Source organism: Babylonia areolata, chromosome 14, assembly GCF_041734735.1.
Source record: "Babylonia areolata isolate BAREFJ2019XMU chromosome 14, ASM4173473v1, whole genome shotgun sequence".
Lineage (NCBI taxonomy): Eukaryota > Metazoa > Mollusca > Gastropoda > Neogastropoda > Buccinidae > Babylonia > Babylonia areolata.
Genome location: NC_134889.1, coordinates 26816780 through 26842875, shown reverse-complemented (window position 1 = coordinate 26842875; position 26096 = coordinate 26816780). Strand labels below are relative to the sequence as shown.

The 26096-nt window shown below is 41.8% G+C and overlaps 1 protein-coding gene across 2 annotated transcripts; it reads left to right on the top strand.

The window, feature by feature from the left end:
- The first annotated feature begins 65 nt into the window (after window positions 1-65).
- On the top strand, window positions 66-26096 carry LOC143289956 (uncharacterized). Of its 2 annotated transcripts, none has more exons than XM_076599224.1 (9): window positions 66-202; window positions 2616-2787; window positions 4350-4964; window positions 5933-6114; window positions 13854-14124; window positions 16142-16230; window positions 18621-18713; window positions 20469-20726; window positions 21158-26096. In XM_076599224.1, the coding sequence occupies exons 2-9, from the start codon at window positions 2709-2711 to the stop codon at window positions 21215-21217; spliced, it is 1647 nt and encodes a 548-aa protein (XP_076455339.1). In that variant the 5' UTR covers window positions 66-202; window positions 2616-2708; the 3' UTR covers window positions 21218-26096. The 2 variants fall into 2 exon arrangements, with proteins under 2 accessions (XP_076455339.1, XP_076455338.1); XM_076599223.1 differs by having other exon boundaries at window positions 4347-4964.

The following is a 26096-nucleotide window of genomic DNA, read 5'->3' as shown; positions in this document are numbered from 1 at the left end:
TGACATCATTTCTCTTCACTCACAAGGGAGATCACTTTCAATATCAATCGTTCTTGGGTCTTTTCCCCTTAACGTTGTCTGTGGACTCCTGGAAACATCCGAAAAAGGAAGCCATAACCCAGCATGCATATTTTTCGATTGAATGTCTTTGTACATTCATTGTGCTGATTATCCACTGCTGATAAACAGACTTCTGAAAAAGGTAATGTTGAAAGCAGCTTCGTTTTTTACGATGAGAAATTCCTTTGCTGATTCAACAGGCCTTGATGCGAAAGGGGCTGCACTGTTTCCGTCCGCTAGCGTTAGCAGCTCAGTCAGACGCTGGGGGGAGATTTTAGAACGAGTCTCTCAGTGGATAGTTCTAATAAATATTGAATAAACAAGTGTAGAAATATATTTTCTCGTTTGTATTGATCAAGTCTCTGAGGGAGGACTACAGTCTTGTTGGGGGCACTGGAGTATAAATAGTGTACATGTCAACCAGCTGCTTTCCAGTGTCGGAAACAACTGGCAGAGTATTCATTCCTCCATTAATCATTTGATTCTTAGTAGTCAGCGCTGTTTGTCATCGTATGGCATCCGAGCGCTTTGTCAGAAATAACATAAAAACGTGTCTGAGGGGCTGCATAGTTTAATTTAGACATTATTTTACTGTTGTGTTTCATATCTGCATAGTTTAATTTAAGACATTATTTTACTGTTGTGTTTCATACTCATGAATCACTCAGTTTGACTTTTTGTGTGTGTGTGTAAATTCAAAATGTAGACAGCTTGGCTGGTGAACTGTTAAAAAAAGGATACAAAATTACAATCTATACACAACTGATAGAAGTTGAACTGAATATTGTTTGCTGTTCTGTGTACTGACCAGGAAAAAGTGTACAAGTTATACAAATACTGAAAACAATAACAACACAGAGCTCTCCATGTTTGAAGACTTCACCAGGCTGGACAAGCAACAAAGAAATGAACATTTTGAAGGAAAAACAAGCAGGTCTAATTTAGTTTTGATTGATTGAAGGCTTTAAACATGAAATATGTATTAAATAATAAGTAAATTATAACACTTAGCAACGCATGTTTATATTGTTTTCTAAGGTTTTTGAGAGTTGTAAAAAATAATAATATTAATAAATATATATTATATATATTATATTATATTTTTCAATAGCTTTTCATTGGCTATATAAAATATATCCTGCTGTCCAGGTTGAGAGAGAGAGAGATGTTATACAATGAAGTGGAAGTGCCAGTCTCCCTACAGCCGTGCAGAGTTGCTTGTTAGTTTTATGGCAGGGGATTTTTCCAATCTTCTTGCTTTGTTGTAAACTCTTTCACTGCCAAGTTTCTCTTTGAAAAACGCTCCCCAGTGCCAAATATTTTATAAACGATGCTCTCAGTATACAGTCAAAACAGCACAATGGACTTGTTGACTTCAAACTCAGTCAGGGGGCAAAAGTTAGTTATTGTTCTATTGGCAGGAAACTGGCTGCATGTGTAAAGCTTTGTTACAATGTGAAAAATGGTCTTTTTAATGTGACCCCACATGTAGACAGAAGTTGCCTGTGGGTCACTCATTATGGCAATGCACTGTATAGTCAACTTAAGTTGCCAATGCTGGTGAAAGAGTTAAGCTGTAGATTTATTGTTTTTTTTCAATATCACAATCAGCTTTTACAGATAAAATGCAACTACCCTTACCTCAATGTAGGCACACACACAGAAGCTAAAGACTGAATTGTGGTTGGTGACACTGAAAAAGTTAAATGCCGAACCCAGGATTGTACATCCACCAAGATAACGAGAGGACAAATGTCCTGTATCAGTATCAGTATCAGTAGCTCAAGGAGGTGTCACTGCGTTCGGTCAAATCCATATATGCTACACCACATCTGCCAAGCAGATCCCTGACCAGACCCAAATATGATAGAAAGTATATTAATTTTGTCCGCTTCTCATATCAAGATTGATAATAGTATTGGTACATTGAAACCAATCAGTCAGCAGATCAAGCCTAAACTAAAGTTGTTTTATAGAGCTAAGAAAGAAACATATTGGACAATGACCTCGCCAAAGAAAAAGTAATGGGACATTTGTCATCTTCTGCAATAAATTTGATTGGCAATTCTCAACCCTTTATTGGTTGTTGTCTATTGTATGAGGCTGATGTACACCACTTCCAGTCCAGGTACCCAGCATTTAGTAACCATCTCCAAATTTGAGTTGGTCATTCAATAGAGAGTGATGTTTAACCTGTTTTCTGCAAGTGTATGGGCATGCATGTGTGTGCTAGCTAGTTTGTGTTTGTGTGTGTGTGTGTTTCTTATAATGTTATGTCTGTTGATTTGATAATCATGGGCATATTTGCATGTGTGTATGTTTGTTAAACTAGTCTAGTAATGTAGTATGATGTGTATTTGATTGATGTGTGAATGCACATGCTCATGAGGTGGTATAATGTAAGTGGGACACATCAATGTGTACATAAATCAGATCAATGAAAGTAACTGAGTGTATATGAATAGAGATTTTTTAAATGTTGCCACATGCACAGTTGGTTGCATACCCATGCCTCTTTGTTTTGAAATTATTTATTCATCTTCTCTGTTTGACAGAAAACAAGAGAATTGATTTGGGAATCAATGGAAGAATGACGGAATAGCGCTGAAGTTTGTCACACAGTTGTAGAAATCAGCACACTCAGCACCATGGACAACTCTGGAGGTGCCAAGCCCAAGACGATGTCAAGCGTCAACAACAACAGCAGTAACACTAACAGTCAACAAGGTGAGGCACCAGTTGGTTAAGATTACGACATTGTTGCTCTGTAACAGACTCCATGTAAGTAGTTTTTTCCCGAAAGAAGCACCCAAATAACAGAAGTAATGTGAATAGAGTTATTACTCTTAAGCCTATGACAGTATGAGCAAAATCCAGCAAAGGCAAACAAACAAAATGAATGCGCGCACACACACACACACACACGTGTGTGTGTGCAGGCAGACTTCTCATGCTTTAGCACTCGCTGACAAGAACTGTCCAAATCAAAGAAACTTGAATTCAGTATTGTGGAGTCCTGTGTCCAAGAAATTCAGGATAATTTATTTGCTGTCCTCAGTGTCAGAAATAAATAGCTAGCACCAACCGTAAGATCACTCAGCTAGCTTGCACAAGTGTGACTGTGATGTCATCCATGTTTTGGAATCATCTGCTGCAACAATTTGCTTTTGTGATGACATCTTGAAGCTCTTGTAGCAGCAGTGGAAAATCAGACTGTGTTGAGGAAGGCGTTGCAAGAAAATTGAACGTAAAGGTTTATCATCTTTCCTGCTGTTCCTGTAGGATGCGTTTCTGCCAGATGTTGGTAATTGAATTTGAATTTCAGAACAAAGCCACATATCCACATATAATGATATATTGTGAAAGGTACATCTGTTAAAAAAAGCTGCATGACTAGTGTAGAGAAAAAAAAAACAGTTCAGAACAGGAACTGGTACTCGTTGCAGACTAGTTATGTAGCACTACTTTATTTTGTTTACATTAATTGATTAAAGGGTATGCCTGCACTAATACACCTGCCCCTCTTGCTCCCTTGCATGCTCATATGAGGCAAAAACTAATCACTAAACACATTTTGGGTCGTCACACTCATTTTTATGGGATTTGCTTACATGCACTGCAGCACACATACACAGTCTGCAGTGATTTTGTAGATGTGTGTTTAAAGTTATTGTGAATGATTTGTCCAGTGTACAGGTATAGATGGCTGGAAATTCCCAGATGATTTTTAGTTATCCTGTGGACAAGTTGATAAAAAGAAGTGCAGTTGAAAAAGAAAAACTGAGGGAGTGGGAGCGGGTGGAGGGGTATCAGCGGTGTTAAAGGGGAGGAGGAAAGTGTGTGTCTGGTCTGTACTGAAGAAGACTGCTCAGTCACCCTTTTCATTTAACAAAAAAACAAAACAACAACAACAACAACAAAAACAAAAAAAAAAACACGTTGCCCAACAGACAAGTGGAGAGATTTCCACATGTCTGTCAGAAGTTTTGGTTGTACCGGTCAGTTAACTTGCTTGAATCATTGGTATAGTCAGTGACTTTGTTTTTCCCGCATAGGCGGGTAGTAGTTTGCACAGGACAGGAATCAGACCCCTGCTGGAGTCTGCACTAGTGGGTCATGGTAAGTATGTTACTAAAACGTAATTTTAGGAAGAAAATTTCCTTTTTATATTATTTCAGTTTGAGTGTGACTTTTCAGGATAAAAGTAGTGTCACTTTTGCGATAGAAGTAGTGTTAGAAGTAGTGTTACTATCAGGAAGTAGAAGTAGGTTTCTTTTCTGCTTCAGCAGGCACCAGCAGCAGCACGCAGACAATGGGGGCGCAGCCACGGCACCGATCTGAACGAATGGAAAACACTTCCATCCCTCGGTCTTCGGGGAGAACTTCGCGAAGCTTACGCATCTACCCTATCAGCAGCACCAATGGCTATGCATCCAGAACCACGTCAGAAGATCCGACCAGCCGCAGAGCCAGTGTACCCTCCTCCACCATCCGGACACGACACTCTTCTTCCACCCAGACGCGCAGCAATGGCCCTTTAATCCCCACTTACAGCAGAGAGTACTCTCCCTTGAGGGGGACCAACCGCATGGAGTCGAGGGGCTTGCACTGGTATAATGGCAACCCAGAATATCGTCGGCGGTCGCTGAGGTACTTGAACCCGGTGCCAAGGATTGGTGAATCGATGCATGTTGGGCCATTGGAGAGTCCTACGGGAGATGTCCACCCACCTTTGACTCCCTCATCGTCACGTCTCCACCCTTCCATTTCTCCGTCCTTGCACGGGCTTTTCAGCAGCTCTGAGGATTCTGACTCGGAATCTGGTAGTTCTGTGTCCCCTCCGCTGTCCTCACAGCTGCGTTCTCCAGAGTCCATGGGTCCTCTGACTCTGCCTTTGCCACAAGGTAGGTAGGGAGAGGGTGGTCTCGTATTGAATGCAATCATTATGTTATTGTTTCAGTATGTATAATTATTTATTGACATGTTCATTTATGCACATACATGTGCACAGACCTTGTTGCTATGGTTTCTCATTAACATTTCTGAAAAACAAAAACCAAATGACAAAAAAGTAACTTGCACAAAATTCATGTTATAAATTGTAAGTTATCTGCTATGGAGCTTTTGGTATTGAAAAAACATTCTACTGATTCTGTAAGTCTCTGTGATAGCTCATTGTTTCGGTTGTATGTGTGGGTATACATATGTGTGTGTTTGTGTGTGTGTGTGTGTGTGTGTGTGTGTGTGTGTGTGTGTGCAGCCAAGGGTGAGATCATGATGACATGTTACTTTGCATTTCTTGATCGATAGATATGTGCATACATCTATAATAAGAAGTATTTATTTAAAGCTAATTAAAGCATGCATGAAAATCTATGAAACACATTGTCAGATTGTGGGTGTGTTTTCAAATGGAAAAATAAGTTGTTCTCCTATTTGTAGGTTTATGTGAATTATGATGTGTCTGTTAACAGGTAATTATTTTGAAGTTTGCAGTTGACTTTCCTGAACTTTTACTTCTCTTTGTGTGTACTGTTTGTGTATTTATAAATATGTGTTTACAAATGTGTGTGTGCACATGTACATGTGTACATTTAGTGTGCACACTTCTGTGATCACTGATCGAAGATGAAGCTGATGATTTGAAGATGATACACTAAAATTGTAAAAATATCAAGCTATTGTCTTCTTGCTTTTGAAACCATTACTGTCGTTTTGTTGCTGCTGTTGTTATCACCATGATGATGATGATGGTCATCATCATCATCATGCACAGTGAGCCAGACTGAGGCTAAGGGCTGTTTATAAATGCACATTGTCAATCTTAATGTTATCATCACCATCATCATTGCTATTGTCGTCGTTTCCCCAGCCAATGGGGACCACCAGGTGGGCTCATCCCGTGATGCAGTGTTGGCGCGAGAGTTGCTGCAGTCGGAGATGGACATGATGATGCAGCGCGATGAAGAAATGGCGCGGCAGCTGCAAAGCGAAATTGATGATGACGACGTCAGTGACGAGCCCCGACCCTATTCCATGTTCAGTCTTGGCATGGTTCGTTTTTTTTTTTTTTGCCCCCTTGTTTCATACTTTCTGGTTTGTTTTCTGTTTTATTATGTTGTTATTATTTTCTTTTTATTTAGTACATAATTATGTAGATGGTTTATTACTGGGGTGTGGGTGTGTGCGTGTGCACAGGGGGGTAAGTGGGAGGGTTGGAGAGTTGATGTTTTTTTTTTGTTTTTGTTTTTTTAGTTAGGTGTGGTTTCCATCTCCTTTTTTTTGAACTAATGTCTTTTCGGAAGTTTCCCCCCCCCTTCCTAGTTTTAGAAGGTAAGTCTGTTTCTTGTGTGAATTGTCAGGTGGTAGAATTTAGTGCTCAACAGTGGACGAATGATCCAAGTGAAACTTCACACAAACACGTAGTCTTGAAATGGTTTTTTTTAAAACAAGGGGGGAAAAAACATCAGAAGAAAGGAAATCTGCCTAATTGTATTCAGAAAAGGGAGAGAAATCTCTCTTTTGTTCTTGAACCAAAACTACATCATTGTCACACACTTTATAACTTGTTTTGTATTAAACACTGACAATGTCAGACTGGTGCATGTTATACTTATAGCTACCAGTTGGTTCTGTTGTGGTTGAAGACTAAAGTAGTGCAAAAACAGCCCCCACCTCCACACACACACACATACACTCACATCCAGGGCCCATTTCTGGCTCAGCCAATCAGCATGATTTGCTCCCTCCAGTTCTGAGCACTTCCACCATTATTCATTCTGTGGCCAATAGCCACCTGAAGGACACACGGGTTGATGCTCTCACCTCCAGCCATTGTCGCTTACTTTGTGTGCTTTGCACTTTGTCGTTATTTTTTCCTGTAGCTAACTTTACCTCCTCCTTTGTAACAATCCTTTCTTCTTCTTCTTCCCACTGCATGATGCAGTCAAAGAACCAAAAGGCAGCCGTCTAGGACGAGGAAGATCATGGATGGGGCAGGCAGAAGACACAATCCAGCTAGTATGCCAACTACAAGACCTGAAAGAAACAAAAGAATGGGAGAAAAACCCCGGAAACCTCAACCATCTATTCAACACAGCCATTTCACCCACTCTAGGAAGACATTGTCAGGAATGGCCAGAGGGCAAAACTGATGCGGAAGTGAAGCTACTCATAGAAGAAAACAGTAAAGAAGAGGACATCATCATACACACAGATGGCTAAGTCACCAAAGACCAGTCCGGTTGGGGATTCACTGCGAAACAAAATGGAAAAACAATTAGGGAAGAGAATGCTGCCTACAAAGTCACAACCTCCAGCCTAACAATGGAAGTTGAAGCTGTAACACATGCCCTCCAGTGGCTATCGATAGTCTATCCATATGCCCGGAAACCAACATGCCATGATTCTAACCGACTCAGTGAACCTCATACAAAAAATTGAAAATGGAATGGGAAGCCCAGAGTGGCATAAGGCAATGCGCAACTTTCAGATTAAAAAATTTACATGATCATACTGCCTGGGACATGCAGGTGTTAAGGGAAATGAGTGAGCTGACAGACTTGCTGGTAACGCAACAACAACGAGCGGCCTACATCTAGGAAAATCAGAAATCCTCAGAAAAGTCAAAGAATATCAAAAAGAACAGGTACAAGGCCATCACACCATCGATCGCCTCAAAGAGATAAAGGCAGAGAGAGGGAGCGGCCGTAAGTCTAGCATGAAAGGTAGAGCACGATGCTTTGCAAATCAAACAAATATCGGCATCATTTCCAAACCAACATTGTGCAAATTTCTTCAAAACGGAACAGAGTCTCATGAGCGTATGTGTGTGTGCTTGTACAAGTAAGTGTGTGTGTGTGTGTGTCGTGGAAGCTGCGATACGTAGCCTAGAAATGAGTGTGTGGAGGGGGGTAGAGGGGGTGCAGGGTAGTGTGTGTGTGTTTCACTGTGTGTGTGTGTGTTGGGGCTCATGTATGTTTATGTGTATTTGACTGTGCTTTCATATCTGTGAAACTGCATGTTTGGTGTATATCTGTTATGCATATGTGTGTGTATGTGTGAATGTGTGTCTGCTTTAAAAAATTTTAAAAATTTTTTTTATTACATTTATTTGCTTATTTATCATCATTGTTGTCTTTTTTATTTATTTATTTATTTATTATTTTATTTTCATTATTATTATTATTTATTTATTTATTTTTTAATTATATTATTTTTTATTTTATTTTATTTTATTTTATTTTTTTCTCAAGGCCTGACAAAGCGCGTTGGGTTACGCTGCTGGTCAGGCATCTGCTTGGCAGATGTGGTGTAGCGTATATGGATTTGTCTGAACGCAGTGATGCCTCCTTGAGCTACTGAAACTGAAACTGTCTTCTTCTTTGTTCATGGGCTGCAACTCCTACGTTCACTCATATGTACCTGAGTAGGCTTTTATATTTATGACCATTTTTACCCTGCCATGTAGGCAGCCATACTCCATTTTGGGGGGTAAGCAGTCCTTTCAATCCCCACCAGGTGTTGTGTTTTGTTGACTAGTTAAACAGGGAGTGGGTTTACAAAGGAACTCCTTTATTTTTTATTTATTTTATCTTCTTTTCATATTTCTTATGTGGCAAGTGTGCTAGCCAAACAGGGAGTATTCAGAGGAACTCCTTTTCTTGGTGTAATTTTCCACCTCCTTTTTCACAGCTTTGACATGGTAAGTATACCAGGCATATATATATATATATATATATATATATATATATATATATATATATATATATATATATATATATATATATATATATATATATATATATATAAAATATTTAGACAAAGGAACCCCACTCATTAAAAAAATAGGTGATTTTTATTACATCTGCTTTTCACAGATATGACACAATTTGTAAACTATCCACACAGGGAGTTTACAAAAGAACTTCTCTTAAAAAGATTGTGTACACATTCTTTTCACAGTCGTGACACAGTACACGAGCAGTGTTCCCGATTATGCATGGAAGTGCTTAAATGATGCACATTTACAGTATTTTCACTTTGTGTGTCATAATGAAGCACACTTTTTCACTGGAAAAGAACTGTTTGTAAACCGGCAAGCGCTGGCAGATCGCTCTAGCAGACGACAAGCCTGCGTATTAGAGTTATTTCCTTAGTACCAGAGACGTATTCGGCTACCAGAGCGAAGAGCACATTCACACAGTCGTTAGTCGTGAACCAAAATCGTCATCCAAACGAATGCTGAAAATGTTGCTGATGCGCTGGCTCTCAAGCACGAATACACGCTTGTCAACTAAAAGCAGTACAAGCAGATATTCTGAACAAATAATCGTCGAAACATGTGATCAAGTCGAAATATTGGTCGTGGGGGCCTTCCACCTCAGCAAACGCTGGCCCATCAAAACAGATTGAGAACGAAGACACTGCAAAGGCCACATGGAAAGATGTCAAGCGCAAGTTGAACAGATGGCTGGAGAAGTTTGACTGGTGTGAATTTCAGAGCGCAGCTTTTCTGCACAGTGTGCATCCGTGGACCACAGTTGAAAAATGCTTTCGGCAAGTGGCTGCTTGGCAACAAATTCGTCACTGGATCTGTCAGTAAGCAGGGGTAAGTCATAGTCGATAGGTGGGTGGGGGAGGGGTGTGGATGAGGGAGGAGGGGTGTGGGGTGGTGTGGGGGGAGGTGGGGGTGGTGTGTGGGGAGGGGTGAGGGGGTGGAGAGAGGGCTGTATGTAAAGGGATCGTGGGAAAAGACGATTGTGGGGGAATGACTCTTTGAATAAAGTGTGTGGATCATCAGGTGTGCATACTACACGAAATAGATGTTTCCTGCCATTTTTATATAACGGTATTACAGAATAACCGAAGGATCTTTAAAACAGTTGATTTAGTCTGACTGTAAACAAATTTCCTTGTAGTTAATTGTATGCATAAGTTTTTATTATTTTGTTATGTATATTACTTTATCAAAATTGTGTATGATATATTTTCACCACTGCTTATTTTCAAACTGAGCTGTGCTAAATACTGCATTTGCTAAAACTTGAATAACAGACAACAGTTTAAGAATTATCGATTTATGTGTATGTATGTGTGTGTGTGCATGTAAAGTAAGGTTATGATTTTTTTCAGTGGTACGAAATACTGAGATAGAAGATAATGTGTTTGGATGCGTGTGCATGTGTGAACACTTCAAACCCAATAGACAAAAGAAAACCCTGAATAACCAAACAGCTAAACCTGTTTACTTTTTTTTTTTTTAATGCAATGCAACCACAGTTTACCACTAAACCCATTCACTTAAAAAGAATAAAGATGCATTTTACAATGCATGTATGATTTACATTTTTGGCAAATATGTTTCCCATGTTTTCAGGTCTGCTCTTCGACACCAGAGTTGTGATGATCACCTGCTCTGCAAGAGTATGCTGGACCAGAACCAAGGAATAGCTGGTCTGCTGACAAAGTAGTTTGAAGCATCATCTGACTCCATCATTGCACAGATGCAAACAGAAATTGTTCTGGCTGCTGAAAACATTCCAGACACAAAGTTTCAGCCTCTTCTGGCTCTCCAGGTTTGTAATAGATTATACATCTGTCGTTGTGTTTTTTGTTGCTTCTGTTTGTATGTGTGTGTGTTTTGTGTGTTGTTGTGGTGTGTGTGTGTGTGTGTGTGTGTGTGTGTGTGTGTGTGTGTGTGACATAATTTATTATTTTAAGTCTGTGTTATACATGGTGGTAGCTTGATTTTCAGTAGCATCTCAACAGCATTCCTGACAAATATCAGCTGGAAGAATTGAAGGAAGGAGGAATTCTTTTGTTTCAATACCTGCATTGAACATTGGAAAACCTTTGTCCAAGGATGTAGTGTTGGTCCTCCCATCTGTTCTCCTCAGTTGGCTGGAGCATTCACACAACCCTTCTCCCCCCAAACCTGTGGAAGATGGAACTGGGAACATGTATAAATTACTGGATGATTGGATATTAAGTGTATATTGGTTGAAGAGTCAACTGCAGTACCCCCCCCTTTTTTTTTAAAAGTCAAGCAGTGCAGTGTGTGTGTGTGTGTTTCAGAAAAAGAATGGAGTATCTGCTCACCAGAATGAGGAGACTTGGTACAAGGGACACTGTGCTGTCCAGGCGAGGCAGGAAGCAGTTGCTGAAGTGTGCACTGACAGGATCACACAAAAACCAAATGACTCTGAGTTTCTTGGGTTAATGTTGCATGAAAGTCTGGACATATCTGTCAAAAAAGAAAAAAAAAAAAGAGAAAAAGTAATATATTTCAGACTTGTAATGGGTGGCCTGCCTGTTGTTCAGTTTTGAAAAAAAAACCCATGGAAGTGGAGAATGGAAAATCTGTGACCATTTTCACTGCAGTACGAAGGTGTTTAGGAGAAATGGGGATCCCTTTGAATAAGATTATTGGCATTGGCACAGATGGTGCCAATGTGATGATAGGGTGTAAAAATGGGGTCACAACAGCTTTAAGACCCTGGCCCTTCAACAGTCAGTGTCTGGTGTTGTGCACATAGGACACCCTGGTCAAAATATACCAGTTCTTTTAAGTACTCAGCTGTTTGGCTGAATGACTTCAAAAGGCTGTGAGAAAGTCAAGAGGTTCAAGAAACCTACCTCAGTCAGGTGGCTTTCCATCAGTGAAGCTGTCATTGCTGCAAAGGATTCCTGGGGCTGCCTTGTCCTCACACTGGAACATGAAGTCACCTCACACCAAAGAAACACAGCTTTGGCCCTTTCTCTCTTGAAGGAGGTGAAAACCTTCAAGTTCATTTCCCTTCTCTGTGTCTTAGGGATGTTTTGGAGCCACTGACAACCTGCAGTACTTTCCAGCGGGATGTGATAGATGTGGAAGAAATCAGCATGATGCTGGCAGCAACCCTGGATTCCATCACTCTGCTCTCCCTGCTTACCCTGGCAGACATGTAACAGGTCTTCATGAAAGCCTGGAAAATGGGCTGGGGTATCGAAACATTCCATTCCAGGCAAATGACCACCAGAAACAGGAAACAAAAGACATCTGCCAAACCATTGTGGAGGCATGTAAGACCCAGACTGATAGGAGATTTCCAGAACAGGACAAGGCAGTTCTGAAGTCATGGAATAAACTCCTGAATTCAAAGTATCTGTCTGCGGGTAGGGAGGAGATACATGGATATGGAGAGAATCACCAGCAGACTGTGACCGAAGCCTTTTCCATAAGTTCAAACAGAACATAACAATAATAATTATAGTATTTATATAGCGCTGAATCTTGTGCAGAGACAAATCTAAGTGCTTTCACACCAGTCATTCACATGCATGCATAACTCTAAAACTGAAGAAACTGAAGACAAGGAAGAGGCAGGGGAGGGGGGCTATCTTGTGAAGAGGTGGGTTTTAAGGCCAGACTTGAAAGAGCTGAGTGCGGAGACCTGACGAAGCGAAAGAGGAAGTTCATTCCAAATACAAGGTCCAGAGACAGAGAAGGAACAGCGTCCAACAGTGGAGTGTTTGAATCTGGGTATGCGTAAACAGAGTGGGTCCAAAGCCAATTGTAGAGAGCGAGATGGAGTGTAGAGGTGAAGGCAGCCACAAAGATTGGAAGGGGCAGATTTGTGAATACATTTATAACAGAGTGCTGATCTTATACTTTATTCTGCTAACATGCAAAAGGAGACTACAGACTGCTCAAGTGTTTCCTGAAACTGAACAGGGAACTTGGTCTCCAGCAGATCTGCACCACAGTACTTCGGGAGGCAAGGGATCACTTTCCTGACTTTGCCATCATCGCAGATATTTCTTTGGTGATCCCTCTCACTGTCCCTTGTGAGAGAGCATTCTCTGTTCAGAACAGTGTCACGAACCATAAAAGGAACAGGATGTCTGTTGGATGCCTCAACAACAAAATGTTGATTGTTTCTGAAAAAAAAATAACAACCAGAGACAACCTGACAGGAGAATCAGTATGGAAAATGTCAGAAGAAAAAGTGCCTGAGGCTGGTTTGAAGCGATGATTGAATGAAACACAGAATTCATTTGTTCATATTTTGGTTATTGCTGTTTGATGCATGACGTCTTAAAAACAATTTCAGTTTTGTTTTATGTTTTGTTTCATGTGACTTGGCATTGCACATTTTTTTTATTTTTATTTTTTTATAGTCTTTAGTTTTGTTTGTGACAGTAATATGTAATCCCAGACAGTGCTAGCAGTCTTTTAATGGCACTGACATTAAGAGATGATATTCGCTATTGTGATTGCAGTCATTAAAAAAAAAAGAAGAAAAAGCCAGTATAGTGTCTGTCTTTATTTTTAATTTTTTAAAATATTTTTTTAGATCTTTATATATTGGATTTCAGCTTGACCTGTGTGTGTGTGCGTGTGTGTGTGTGTGTGTGTGTGTGATGTCTGAGGGAACAAACAAACAATAAAAGCAACAAGCTGAAACACGGGAATGATTTTGACCATCAAATTTTGTGAAACGACCCTCCGAAAAATGAGACAGGGGATGAAATTGACCCTTGAAATTTGAGGTGCATGGGGAATACTGACCAGTTAAACAGGGAGTTGACAAAGGATCTCCTCTATTTTTATGATAAGAATTTTACACCTTTTCACGGCTCTGACACGCCCAGTGAAAAAAGGGAGTATTCAAAGAAACTTCTAGTACTTTTTGCGCCTTCCTTTTACGCTGTGAATCGGTAAATGTACTCATGATACAGGGAGCGTACAAATGTGTGTTTATTGGGGTTTTTTTTTTGTTCTTTTTTCATATGTGCCTCCTTTCTCACAGATTCCCCCCACAAGGTCGCGCCGCTTGCCCACCATCCGTCGCCAGGAAGGGGGGCCAGGCCGGGAGGGGCGCGGATCCTCCACTCTCCGCTTCATGCATTCGTCCCCTGAGCGGGTGGACGCCAACCCCATGCTGCGGCATGCCATGCGCTTCCTGGGTGTGGGACGGCCTCGAGGGATCAGCAGCCCAGGACTGGGGAGGGCCATGCAGACCGACTCGTCCAGTGTCCGGAGGCGCCGGCGTCGACCCTTTCAGTCTGCTGACGCTATAGGTGAGGCGGTGTGTTGGGTGAATTTGGGTTGTGGGGAATTTGGGGTTTTCTTCCACCTGGCCTGGTGAGTGGTGTGTTGGGTGAATTTTGGATTGTGTGGATTTCAGGGTTTTCACTTGATCCTGTGAGTGGGTGTTAAATGAATTTGGATTGTGAGGATTTCAGGGTTTCTTTCACCTGATGCTGTGACAGTGTGAGTGAGTGGGTGTTGGATAAATTTGGATTGTATGGAATTCAGATTTTTCATTTGATGCTATTGGTGTGGAATGAATTTGGATTGTGAGGATTTTTAGGGTTTTCACCCGACGCTGGAAGTGGGGGGGTGTTGGATGAATTTGGATTGTATGGAATTTGGGGTGTTCATTGGATGCAGAAAGTCAGGGGTGCAGTATGAATTTGGATATGTGGATTTCAGGTCTGCTGTCAAAAATGTATTTCTTTACTTTGTTATGAGTTCAATCAAAGTTAACATTGGATAATAGATATTGTCAAAATTGTGTTGCTGTTTTTAAACAACTTCTTGCTCTCTTGAAAAGAAAGAAAAATATTTCTTGCACTTCTTATGGTAATATAAAAAATTTTCACCACACCCATTTCAGTCTTTTCAGCCATCTCAGATTTAGCTCAGGTTAACTTTCATTTCATTTTGGTTCTAGTTTGGTTGGATTTGGTTAAGTTGCTGTACTTAGATAGGGAAGAGGGTTACAGTACAGATGGGTAAGTGAGAGGATATAGTTGGATCTGGTTCCCAATCGCAAATCCACTATAGAGGAACAAGATGAAGTATGAATTCCGTAATTTCAAGCCAAAAAGATGCAGCTTTTTCCACTCAGATCTGACCTCTGTGTCTTATCGGCTGTATGCGGCGTAACTGTGTCTGAAAACTTAATCCTGATTGCCGCTTGTCACAACAAACTCAGTATATGACAGTGTTGTTGATAAAACAACAACAACAATGGCACACAACCACACTGAACAGGAATGCTTGCATGCTTCAGTCTTACCACTGTTCGAGTCGACATGTTCATGTTCGCCATCATCTCAGATTGAAACTAAATCAAACATGACATCAAATTTAAAGTGAATGTGATTGGATGTTGGCCTTAGGACATGAAAAAAGAGCAGTATCTGAGTTGTGGATAAACACATGGTGTGAAAATAGAGAAATCAGGAACGAACGTGAACCCATCGTCTTTTCAAACATGGAAAGCAAAATGGTGGACAGGACTGAAAGCAGGGCTAGGAGGCTGGATTCTGGTTGAACAGGTTGATGAACTGGGGCTTGAGAACAGTGTAATTCAACTGAAGGCTTCAGATTTCTTAAAAAAAAAAAAAAAAGTAACAAGAAAAACAAAAATCTGATAAAGAACAATGAATGGAATATCAGAGGTGAGTCAATATGCAGATGAAAACAATAGAATAGAATATGTCTCGATTATCATATTACGGAGTGTACCAGGGCCACAAGGAATATTGGAGAAGGAACAGTCAGATTCTGATCCAGTTTTCGGATGATAATGACACTACTGATAAAAACCTAAAACACGAGGTCGGCAGAGCCATTCTGCATCAGACAGTGTGGAGGACTTTCACTTTTCGGGATTATCAACAGGTGCAGCTTATCAGATGTGTGTGCCTTCTTACGAGTTCAAAATAACTTTTTCCTTTCATTTCAGGGGGTGCGCCGCAGCGCCTTTTTGGCAAAAAAGTAATTTAGAGAAATTAAAGTGCAGAATTTTCTGCCTTGGTCCTGTGGGATAAAGAAGATACAGTCAACCCATATTGCTAACCACGTCTTCCTGGCGGCTGGTCATCTTTCATTCCTGGTGTGTTTTGCTGCACCTTATTCACTTACTGACAAAGGAAACAAACATTCAGGCTTAAATTGCATGCTCACTAGTCATGTCTTTATTTGTCCTTTTGCTCCTCATGTCCTTTGTTTCATTGTTCATCCTTTTTTTTTTAATCTTCTCTCATTTATTCATTCACTCATTCCATCTGTTGTTCATGACGCCAGTTGCAGATCCAGCGTATGACGAGTATGATCCTGACGAACAGTTGTTGGCCGGTGGGTTGGACCCCCCTGACGACTTCCTGTCCATGATGGTGGGTACTGTGGTTCTGGGCTGACCACTGTTCACTGTCACTGCTGTCAGGATGACAGCTGGGGAGCAGGGAGTCTGTCTGCTCCACTGGCAGACTGTAACACACACACACACACACACACACACACGCATGCATCCATGCATGCACATACTCACATACATACACATGCACTTGTACTCTCACAGAGCTCTTCTGACACATAGGTACACTCTCTCTCTCTCTCTCTCTCTCACACACACATACACAGAGAAAACCCAGACTTTTGTGATTAGGTTGAGCCCCTTGATTGCTTTATCTTGTTAAATTTAAAATATCAGCGTGATATCAGCTTTAACTGCAGTTCCTACCTTTCATGTACTTTCTCTTTGTATGGTTGTAATTTAAATTAATTTTGCTCATCAAAGGTAATATACTTCCAAGAGATTAAAAGGTAAGCCTTCCTGTTAACATTGTTAAGGGCTCGGCACAGGAAGGTGTTGTATTGTAGTGTATTACTCTTTTTGTCTCAACAGATTTCTCTGTGTGAAATTCGGGATGCTCACCAGGGAGAGTGCATCACTACACTGAGATTGCCACCCAATTTTGGGGTATTTTTTCCTGCGTGCAGTATTTTATTTGTTTTCCTATCGAAGTGGATTTTTTCTACAGAAAATACTGGCGACTATTCCGGGATTCGAACCAGTCCACTCAGATTCTCTCGCTTCCTAGGCTGACGGACGCGTCACCTCTAGGCCATCACTCCACTAGGTGGGGCGCAGTCCTCTCCTTCTGCCACTCTGTTAACCATCCCTGACTGATGAGGCCAGGTATCTGTTCACACATGGGTGGAATGAGGTAAATCAGAGTGAAGTGCTGTCCTGAGGTCTGGGCGCCATGTGGAAATGATGTCTTGAACGCTCATCACTGGATCGGAAGTCCTGATGCCTAATTGATTCAGCCACACACAGCAACTTTCCTTTTTTAATTTTTAAAAATAAAGGGGAGGTTACCTACTTCCGGGAGGTTATTGGCCGTAGTTTCGTCTGCTCCGCATAGGCGGATAGTAGTTTGCACAGGACAGGAATGTCAGACCCCTGCTGGAGTCTGCACTAGTTGGGTCACGGTAAGTATGTTATTTAAACGTAATTTTAGATAGAAAATTTCCTTTTGTTGCCCCATTATCTGCGCCATTTCTGTGGCGTTACTCCCACCACGCCGCTCATTCCCAGTCCCCCATACATGTCCACATCCGGGTTCGTCGGTCACATTACCAGTGTCGGCAGTCGAGAGGGTACCATTGATGTTAAGTGGTACAGCACTTCCTTTTTCCTCTGCCACCCATCCCCCTTCCTCATCTGATCCTTTCTCCCTCCATTTGTGTTTCTTCTGAAAAAAAAAGATTAAAAGTCAACTACAAACTGCCCAACTGGTCATCTTGAATGGTAGAATTACAACAGAGAGGTGATGGGGCCCCTAATTAAGCTTTGAATTATTTGAAGCATATGAAGTTGGATATTGTATAAAATGTCGCCAGTGGAAGCGTGCGCGCGCATGTATGTGTGTTATTGTGTTTGAAATTATATATGTGTGTACCGTAAAGTTCGGTCTATTGAGCGCACTGGTATATAAGCTGCATCCACAAAATTTTGGAAAAAATTTAACTTTATACATACATAAGCTGCACTGGCTTATAAACCGCACTTATTTCCGGTACTGGAATACATACTGATACTACAGAAAAGCTGTCAATACTGTAGGTTATGAAATAAACACAAGTGGGAACAACACAAAGAAAAGCAAGCGAAAATACTGCTAGTACCACAAAAAAATAATAAATAAACACAACGAAAATAAGATCCATAATTTAGGGATAGTCGCATTATTCAACGTCATCCTGCTCACTGAATCCACTGAAATCTTCGTCTTCAGTGTCCAAGTTGAAGAGAACCAGCACAGCTTCCTCCACCATCATGTCACTGACTTCAGCCTCGCTTTCACTTCATGAACATGAAGGTGGAGGTCGCTGCTGGTTCGTCGCTTGCACTGTCGTCTGCTAGGTTGATCGCCTTCAGTTTGAAGGCTGCATCATAGGCATAACGTCGCGTTTTCGGCATGATGAGGGTGGACGCTTGAGCAGAGTAGAACTGAAGGCTTTAATGTGTGCAGATTTGATTTATAAAACGTGAACAGTTAGCACACTATCCTGAAGCTCATCCAAAAATTCATGGACAGAAATCATGATTTTGGTGAGTTGAAGGGCAGCTAAGAATAGACGAGAACATGACACTCCCGGGATCGTTAAAATCCTCAAATAAGCCGCATCATTGTATAAGCCGCAGAGGTTGAAGATGGAGTAAAATGTTGCGGCTTATAGACCGAACTTTACAGTATATGATTTTCCTTTTTGACAGAATGATCCCTCCCTGATGCTGCTGATGTTGTTGCTGAGGGCACCAGACTCAGTGTATCAGAATGAAGCAGGAGTAGATATGGAAGATTATGAGGTAATCATGTTTGTTGTTGTCATGTGCTCTTGGTGTGTGATAAGAAAGTTTTGACATGCACAGACATGTATAATGTGTTCTGTATGAGGGGAGAGCATTGTGTGTGAGGTTAAGCTGCTGTTGCAGTCTTTTTTGTTGTTGTTGTTTTCTTTATGTTTTTTTTCTTTATGATGTAGACTGCTAATCAACACTCTTTCTTTTCATATTGTCAATGGTAGCTGCAGTTAAATAATTGTCTTTTTTGTTTTGTTTTGCCTGTGTTCTTTATGTCAAAGAGATGCGTTAGTGTGTATGTGTGAGTGTGTGTGTGTGACAATGTATTTGTTTGAAGTTGATTGTGTGGGCGAGTGTGTGGTAGTGCTTACTGGTCACATAACCCATCAGGGTTGTAGGGGGCGGTGTGTGGTGGATCGCCGAACAAGAAGCCTTCCACTTGCCCCGGCCATTGTCAAGCGCCTGAGTGTGTATACGTGTGTGTAAAGTGTGAGTGTGCATTAGAGACAGATTCAATTCTCTGTTCTGTAGTTGGATGAGCATGTTCAGAATGCGAAATCCTATCACAGTTTTGACTTGTGCAGTCTTGGTTTCAAGGAGGCATAAAAAAGAGCCCTCCATAAAAACAACTCTATGTCTGCTTTAGAAATAAAAAAAATCCAAAAAAGAAATTATGCATGAAGCCAGCTTCCTCACCACCCTCCTTGCTTCCTTGTTTCTATGCCCACACTGTCTCTATCCCCACCCTGTCTCTATCCCCACCTGTCTCTATCCCCAGCTGTCTCTATCCCCGCCCTGTCTCTCCCCACCTGTCTCTATGCCCACCCTGTCTATCCCCACATTGTCTCTATGCCCACCCTGTCTATCCCCACATTGTCTCTATTCCCACCTTGTCTCTGTCCCCGCCCTGTCTCTCCCCACCTGTCTCTATGCCCACCCTGTCTATCCCCACATTGTCTCTATGCCCACCCTGTCTATCCCCACATTGTCTCTATTCCCACCTTGTCTCTGTCCCCGCCCTGTCTCTCCCCACCTGTCTCTATGCCCATCCTGTCTATCCCCACATTGTCTCTGTCCCTGCCCTGTCTCTCCCCACCTGTCTCTATGCCCACCCTGTCTATCCCCAGTCTTTATCCCCACCTTGTCTCTATCCCCACCATGTCTCTATCCCCAATCTATCCCCACCTGTCTCTATCCCCACCCTGTCTCTATCCTCACCATGTCTCTGTCCCCACACTGTCTCTCTCCCCACCTGTCTCTATCCCCACCCTGTCTCTATCCCTTCCTTGTCTCTTCTATCCCCACCCTGTCTCTATCCCCACCCTGTCTCTCCCCACCTGTCTCTATCCCTACCCTGTCTCTATCCCTTCCTTGTCTCTTCTATCCCCACTCTGTCTCTGTCCCCACATTGTTTATCCCTTCCTTGTCTCTTATATCCCCACCCTGTCTATCCCCACATTGTCTCTATCCCTATATTGCCTCTATTCCCACATGGTGTCTATCCCCACATGGTGTCTGTCCCCATCCTGTCTCTGTCCCCACCCTGTCTATTTCCACCTTGTCTCTATCCCCACCATGTCTCTGTCCCCACCTTTTCTCTATCCCCACCTTGCCCCTATCCCCATATTGCTTCTATCCCCATATTGTCTCTATCCCCACCCTGCCTCTATCCCCACCCTGTCTCTGTCCCCATATTGCCTCTGTCCCCATATTGCCTCTGTCCCCACCTTGTCTCTAACCCCATATTGCTTCTATCCCCAGGCTCTGTGGGACCTGGCTGAGCAGCTTGGGGAAGTCCGGCGCCGGGGAATCTCGGAGGAGGAGATCAGTCTCCTGCCCACACAAAAGTACAAGTTTCAGGGCCAGGAGACTGCTGAGTCCACTGCAGACGCCTCGGCCGCCCAGCCCGGAGCTGTCCAGTGCCAGATATGTCTGGTGGATTTTGAGAACGGCGACTGCCTCAGGTGTATACCTTGCAAGCACGACTTCCACAAGGACTGCATTGACGAGTGGTTGAAGGTGAGTGGTGAACGCTTTCTGTTCTACTTGTGGTGTTCTTTGTTTGTGCCTCTTCTCTTGTGTGTGTTGGTGTGTGTGTGTGGCTGTGCACCAGTGATACTCTCCCCCTTCCCCCTTAGTAACGGCCTTACATATATATCTGTATGTATCTCTCTCTCTTTCTCTCTGAATTCACACACACACGCACACACACACACACACACGCACACATACACTTGAGGTGTTTGAAGCAAACTGTCATTTTTACAATGTTTGCTGGCGTTTTCTTCTGAGCATTAAAGCAAACTGTTTTCTCTGCAATGTTTGTTGCTGTTGTTGTTGTTTTTTTTCCAAGTAATATAGCACTCTACCATCTTTGTTCTTTTGATTTTGAGTTCTTTTAATGTTATGAACAGAGTGAATCTGAATGAGCTTTCCTTCTTTATCTCCAGAGAAATGCCACCTGCCCCATTTGTCGACAAGACATCCGACCAGAACCTGTGAACAAGTGACTCACTAGGTTTCCTCTCATTTGCTCAGTCAGTGCGTTACTTAGAGACTAGACACCCAGGGCCTGTATGTTTGCATGAGTGTTTGTGGTGTGCATGCGTGTGTGTTTGTGCGTATACTCTGGTCTTAGAATGCTTAGAAACCTGGGATATCAATGTGAGGGTAGGAGAAAACATTTGGTTTTCTTTGTGTGTGCACTTAAGCGTGTCACTGTGTGTGTATGTGTCGATGTATGTAAGAGCCTGCATCACTGGTTATGCTTGGTGTGTTTCCTGTGTTCAAGAATCCGTTTTGTCTGTGATGCTACCAAGTCTGTCCTCAGGCTTGTTGCTAAGTAACAAGGCACTCGTTCCTGTTAAGATTTGTCTTGTCTGGGCATATATTATAGTAGTTTGTGGAACTTATTCCTGTTTAATTGAATTGTGCCGTGCACCTTTGCAGTACCCGCTAATAACAAAGTGATATGTCTTTTCATGTAACACATGATATGCATTTGCACACACACGTACATGTTTGTTTCCATGTTTGCAGCCACGCTCCAGAGTGTATGTGAACAGGTGTCTGCTCCACATCCACACACACACTTTGCCACACCATGCCACACAACTGTCACACACACGGACATGGACGCGCACACATATGCATGGCACCATCCATCTCTCTCTCCCTCACACACACATTATTTGACTTGGACACATCATGCTACACCCTCACACGACACCCCACACACTCACACACCTACACACCTACACACACTCTGAGTTTAGAGTGAACAAGACTATTTTTGGACAGGGTGACCTGCCCTTTTGCATTGTTTGCAAGAGGATTGACCCAAGTGTTATTGCTAAATTGGGTAGAGCGTTTACATGAGTGTGGAGCAGATAGACGTGATTTCTGAATGCATGTGAGGTAGTTTACATGTGTGTGTGTGTGTGTGTATGTGTGCGTCTTTGTTTATCAAAGACTTGCTCAGAAAAACATTTCCTTTGCATTTATTTGATTTATGATTGGTGGTTTAGATGAGTATCTAGTAATATGTTGTTTGTTTGTTTGAATGACCTTTGTACTTCAGGTTATACTTGTTCATGTGGTTTCTTTTAGTCTGGTTTAAGGGGTGGAAAGAAGGTTGATTTATGGAGCAGGTTTGTGTAAACACTTTGATTGCTGCTTTGATTGTGTGTGAGACATTTCTGCTGAAAGAGTACTTTGTATGCACTGAAAGAGTTGTTTTGTGGAGGTTTTTTTTTGGCGTGTGAGAAAGGCAGCGTTTCCTCACTGCATATAAAATGAACTTTGTACTTAAGGTTATTCTTGTGCATGTACTTTCTGTTTAATCTGGTTTAAGGGGTGGAAAGAAGGTTGATTTATGGAGCAGCAGGTTTGTGTAAACACTTTGATTGCTGCTTTGATTGTGTGTGAGACATTTCTGTCGAAAGAGTACTTTGTATGCACTGAAATAGTTGTTTTGTGTTTTTGTTTGGTGTGTGAGAAAGGCAGCGTTTCCTCACAGCACATAAAGTGAGATTTTCAGTGAACATCAGTCCACTTTGGTCTTTTGTGGATGTCACTTGATATTTGGTAAGAGTTTTGAGGGATTTTTTGTTTTGTTCTTTTGTTGTTGTTTTTTTGGTGTGTGTGTAGGTTGGGGTTTGGAGGGTTTATTTTTTGTAAGTGCAATACATTTCCTTCTTTCATATTTAGTTTGATTTGAATTGATTATCTTTAATCATTTGAAATATGAGAATTAGACGTCTACTCCATTTGTTTCACTTTTTAATTTTTGTTGATATTTTAAAGCAGATGTATCGCATTGATCGTGGCTCTGTCTGCTCGCTCTGAGGAATCCTAGAACCTGAAACTAGAAACTGAACATGATGTGTGGCAAAATTTTGCAATACAGTGCAGAGTATCCCAGCACTTTGGCACGGCACTCCCTCTGATGACAGACGATAACACATGGCGCTTTGTTACCTGGAAGGTTGGATGTACCCCATCAGATGATTACTGTGTTCATCCACCCCCCCCAGTTTTTTTTCCCAGGGAGGAGAAATGGTCTGATGGTGTCCTTCAAATCAAGTCAAATGAAGTCATGTTGCTTACGCTTGTTACAGCCCATTGAACTGCATAAAGGGGGAGTTTTCAGGGCTGAGTTTCCATACCCGTGAGCTCTTAAAAACTGTCAAAGAGAAACCCAGTTTATGATGTGAAATGGTCAGTGAAATATCGCTTAAAAAAAAAGAAAAAGAAAAAAAAAGACCAGTTCACACTTGTCTCGTTCAGTCCATGTAAAAAATCAAAGTTAATCAGGTGCCAGCGTTAACAGGTGCACATTTGAGTGAACATGGCGTAGGATGATGTCTCTTTGTTGCCAGAGGGTAACAGTGATATCATCTGATATATATATATATATATATATATTTATATATAATTATGTTAATGCAGCCCCCTTCAAGGATGATGATACATGACGAAAGATGGCTTGTGGTTGCCACAGTAACTGTTCTCCAATTTCTTGCATACTTATATCTCAATACATAGCTCTTTTTACTTTTTATGGAGGTGGGTAGGAGGGGGAGGAGGGGGCATGTTTTGCTGTCACCAAAGTATCATACATGTAATACAGACTGGTAACTGTCTCTGGAGTGTCTTGATCGGAAGCAGTGGGGGGAAAGTGAGGGGAGGGGCTTGGGGGGGGGGGGGGGCGAGGCTTCGCATCCCAAGCATTGTGTGGTGTGTCAGACTTTCTCCTGTGCGTTGCTGAGAGCGTTAGCGGCTGAAAGACGGCGACTGCTGGGTGGCTTGGGGAGAAGAGCTGGGAAGGACATCCGTCTGATTAATTAAGTGGAGGAAAAAGACATTATTCTTTCACTGTGGGTAACTTCTTCTTCTTCTGCGTTTGTGGGCTGCAACTCCCACGTTCACTCGTATGTACACGAGTGGGCTTTTACGTGTATGACCGTTTTTACTCCATCATGTAGGCAGCCATACTCCGTTTTCGGGAGTGTGCATGCTGGGTATGTTCTTGTTTCCATAACCCACTGAACGCTGACATGGATTACAGGATCTTTAACGTGCGTATTTGATCTTCTGCTTGCGTATACACACGAAGGGGGTTCAGGCACTAGCAGGTCTGCACATATGTTGACCTTGGAGATTGGAAAATTCTCCACCCTTTACCCACCAGGCGCCGTTACCGAGATTCGAACCCGGGACCCTCAGATTGAAAGTCCAACGCTTTAACCACTCGGCTATTGCACCCGTCACTGTGGGTAACATAACTCCATGGTTACTGTCAGAAAAAGCGTGGATAACTTGTTTTGGAGATGTTAGTGTTAGTGCACAGCTGGAGAATGTGAAAGGCCGGGCTTTAGGGAAGAGGGGAGGCTTGTGTATTGTTTGTTTTGTGCGATAAAGATGTATCGTAACAGTAAGACCTTGTCTGAGATGACATACTGTTTTCTTTTGTGGTGGTCTGGGTTAAGACCGGGTTGAGACACCTTGTAAGCTCTGAGAAGGCGCACATGCGTACCCATGTATGTACACACATATACACTCTCACATATACAACACAAAGTGAAGGGTTTGTTTATGTTTGCATATGGACAGTTATGGATATTTTATCCATTGTTTAAAATTGTGTCAATGCCTTTTTTTATTTTTTTTTATTTTTAGAGTTAATGGGTCAGTTCCCCTCTTTTTTGTGCTTTGTTTAAAAACAAAATATTTATTTATTCTGTACCAAAGATACGTCTCTGTAAATCTTTTTAGTGCTAATATATCCAAAGTGATTTGCATGAATAAATTTGCGCTGTGTGTGAGAGAGAAAGAGACAGAGTAATGATCATATTTGGAAGTGCAGATAGTTAAGAAGTATGAAGCAAGTGTACTTGTGTGGGCGTGTCTCTCAGTCTGTGTGTGTAACATGGGTATACTCGTGTGTGTCTGTGTGTGCACAAGAGAGATGAGAGATCAAAAAAGAGAGAGATGGAGAGAGGGAGTGGGAACAGTTTTTAGGTTTGCATTTAAAACAAGATCATGAAAATTAAGGATAATATAATAAAAGGGAGGGGACAGAATTGGATATGCAGTCATGGTTTTGCAAGAAGTCTGCCATTTCTAGTCCTAAGTATGTGTGTGTGTGTGTGTCATTGTGTACATGCAATTGCTTTGTGGGATCAATGTAATATGTGTGTGTGTTTTTCCGTGATTTTCGTCTGTGTGTGAGTGTGTGTGTGCATGCGTAAGTCTGATGAGTGGTGCTCTGTTATGTTTGTGAACCACACATAAGTTACTTATGTGTACAATTGTTGGTCGAGGATTGGGCTTTAGCGTCTGTGAGATAGCTAATTGTCGCATGTGCGTTGTGTTTGTCTGTGTGCGCGCATTTGCAAGCTGATGTCAGCGCCCGCTTGTGTGTGGGTGTACATGTGTTAGCTTGGCAGGCAAAGCTCAGTTTTGTTCTTGTTTTAGTTCTGTAATTTGCCCACTTTGTATCTTTCACTTCACTGTATTTTTTAAAATTGAAATTACCTTTTTTCTTTCCGTTCTTAACTCACTCAGTACGGCCAGTCCTCTCTTCTCCTCTACACAGACCCCTCGGATGTCCAGTGGGTGTTTGAATGAGCCAACCTTTAGCTTCCGTCGTCAGAATTGTGGCATTCTTTGTCAACATTCACGTCTTCAGTATAAGAGCCTTCCGCTTGCAATATTTTGATGATGGTAATTGGGGTGAAACGCTGTTAACGTCGTCTCTTTCGCCGTTCGTATGGAGTGAGTTAATACACCAATCTAGGGTAGGCCCTCAAGGCCTGATCAGGGCATTTGGTTTTTGTGAAGATCAGGTATCTCCTTTTATATATATATATTTATTGTCTTTTTTTT

What these genes read in the sequence shown, in the direction of transcription:
- LOC143289956 (XM_076599223.1), top strand. Translation starts at nt 2,709, where the DNA reads ATGGACAACTCTGGAGGTGCCAAGCCCAAGACGATGTCAAGCGTCAAC. An exon ending in TAACACTAACAGTCAACAAG is followed by an intron (nt 2,788 to 4,346) that starts GTGAGGCACCAG and finishes TTTCTGCTTCAG; the next exon opens with CAGGCACCAGCAGCAGCACG. An exon ending in TCAGTCTGCTGACGCTATAG is followed by an intron (nt 14,125 to 16,141) that starts GTGAGGCGGTGT and finishes TCATGACGCCAG; the next exon opens with TTGCAGATCCAGCGTATGAC.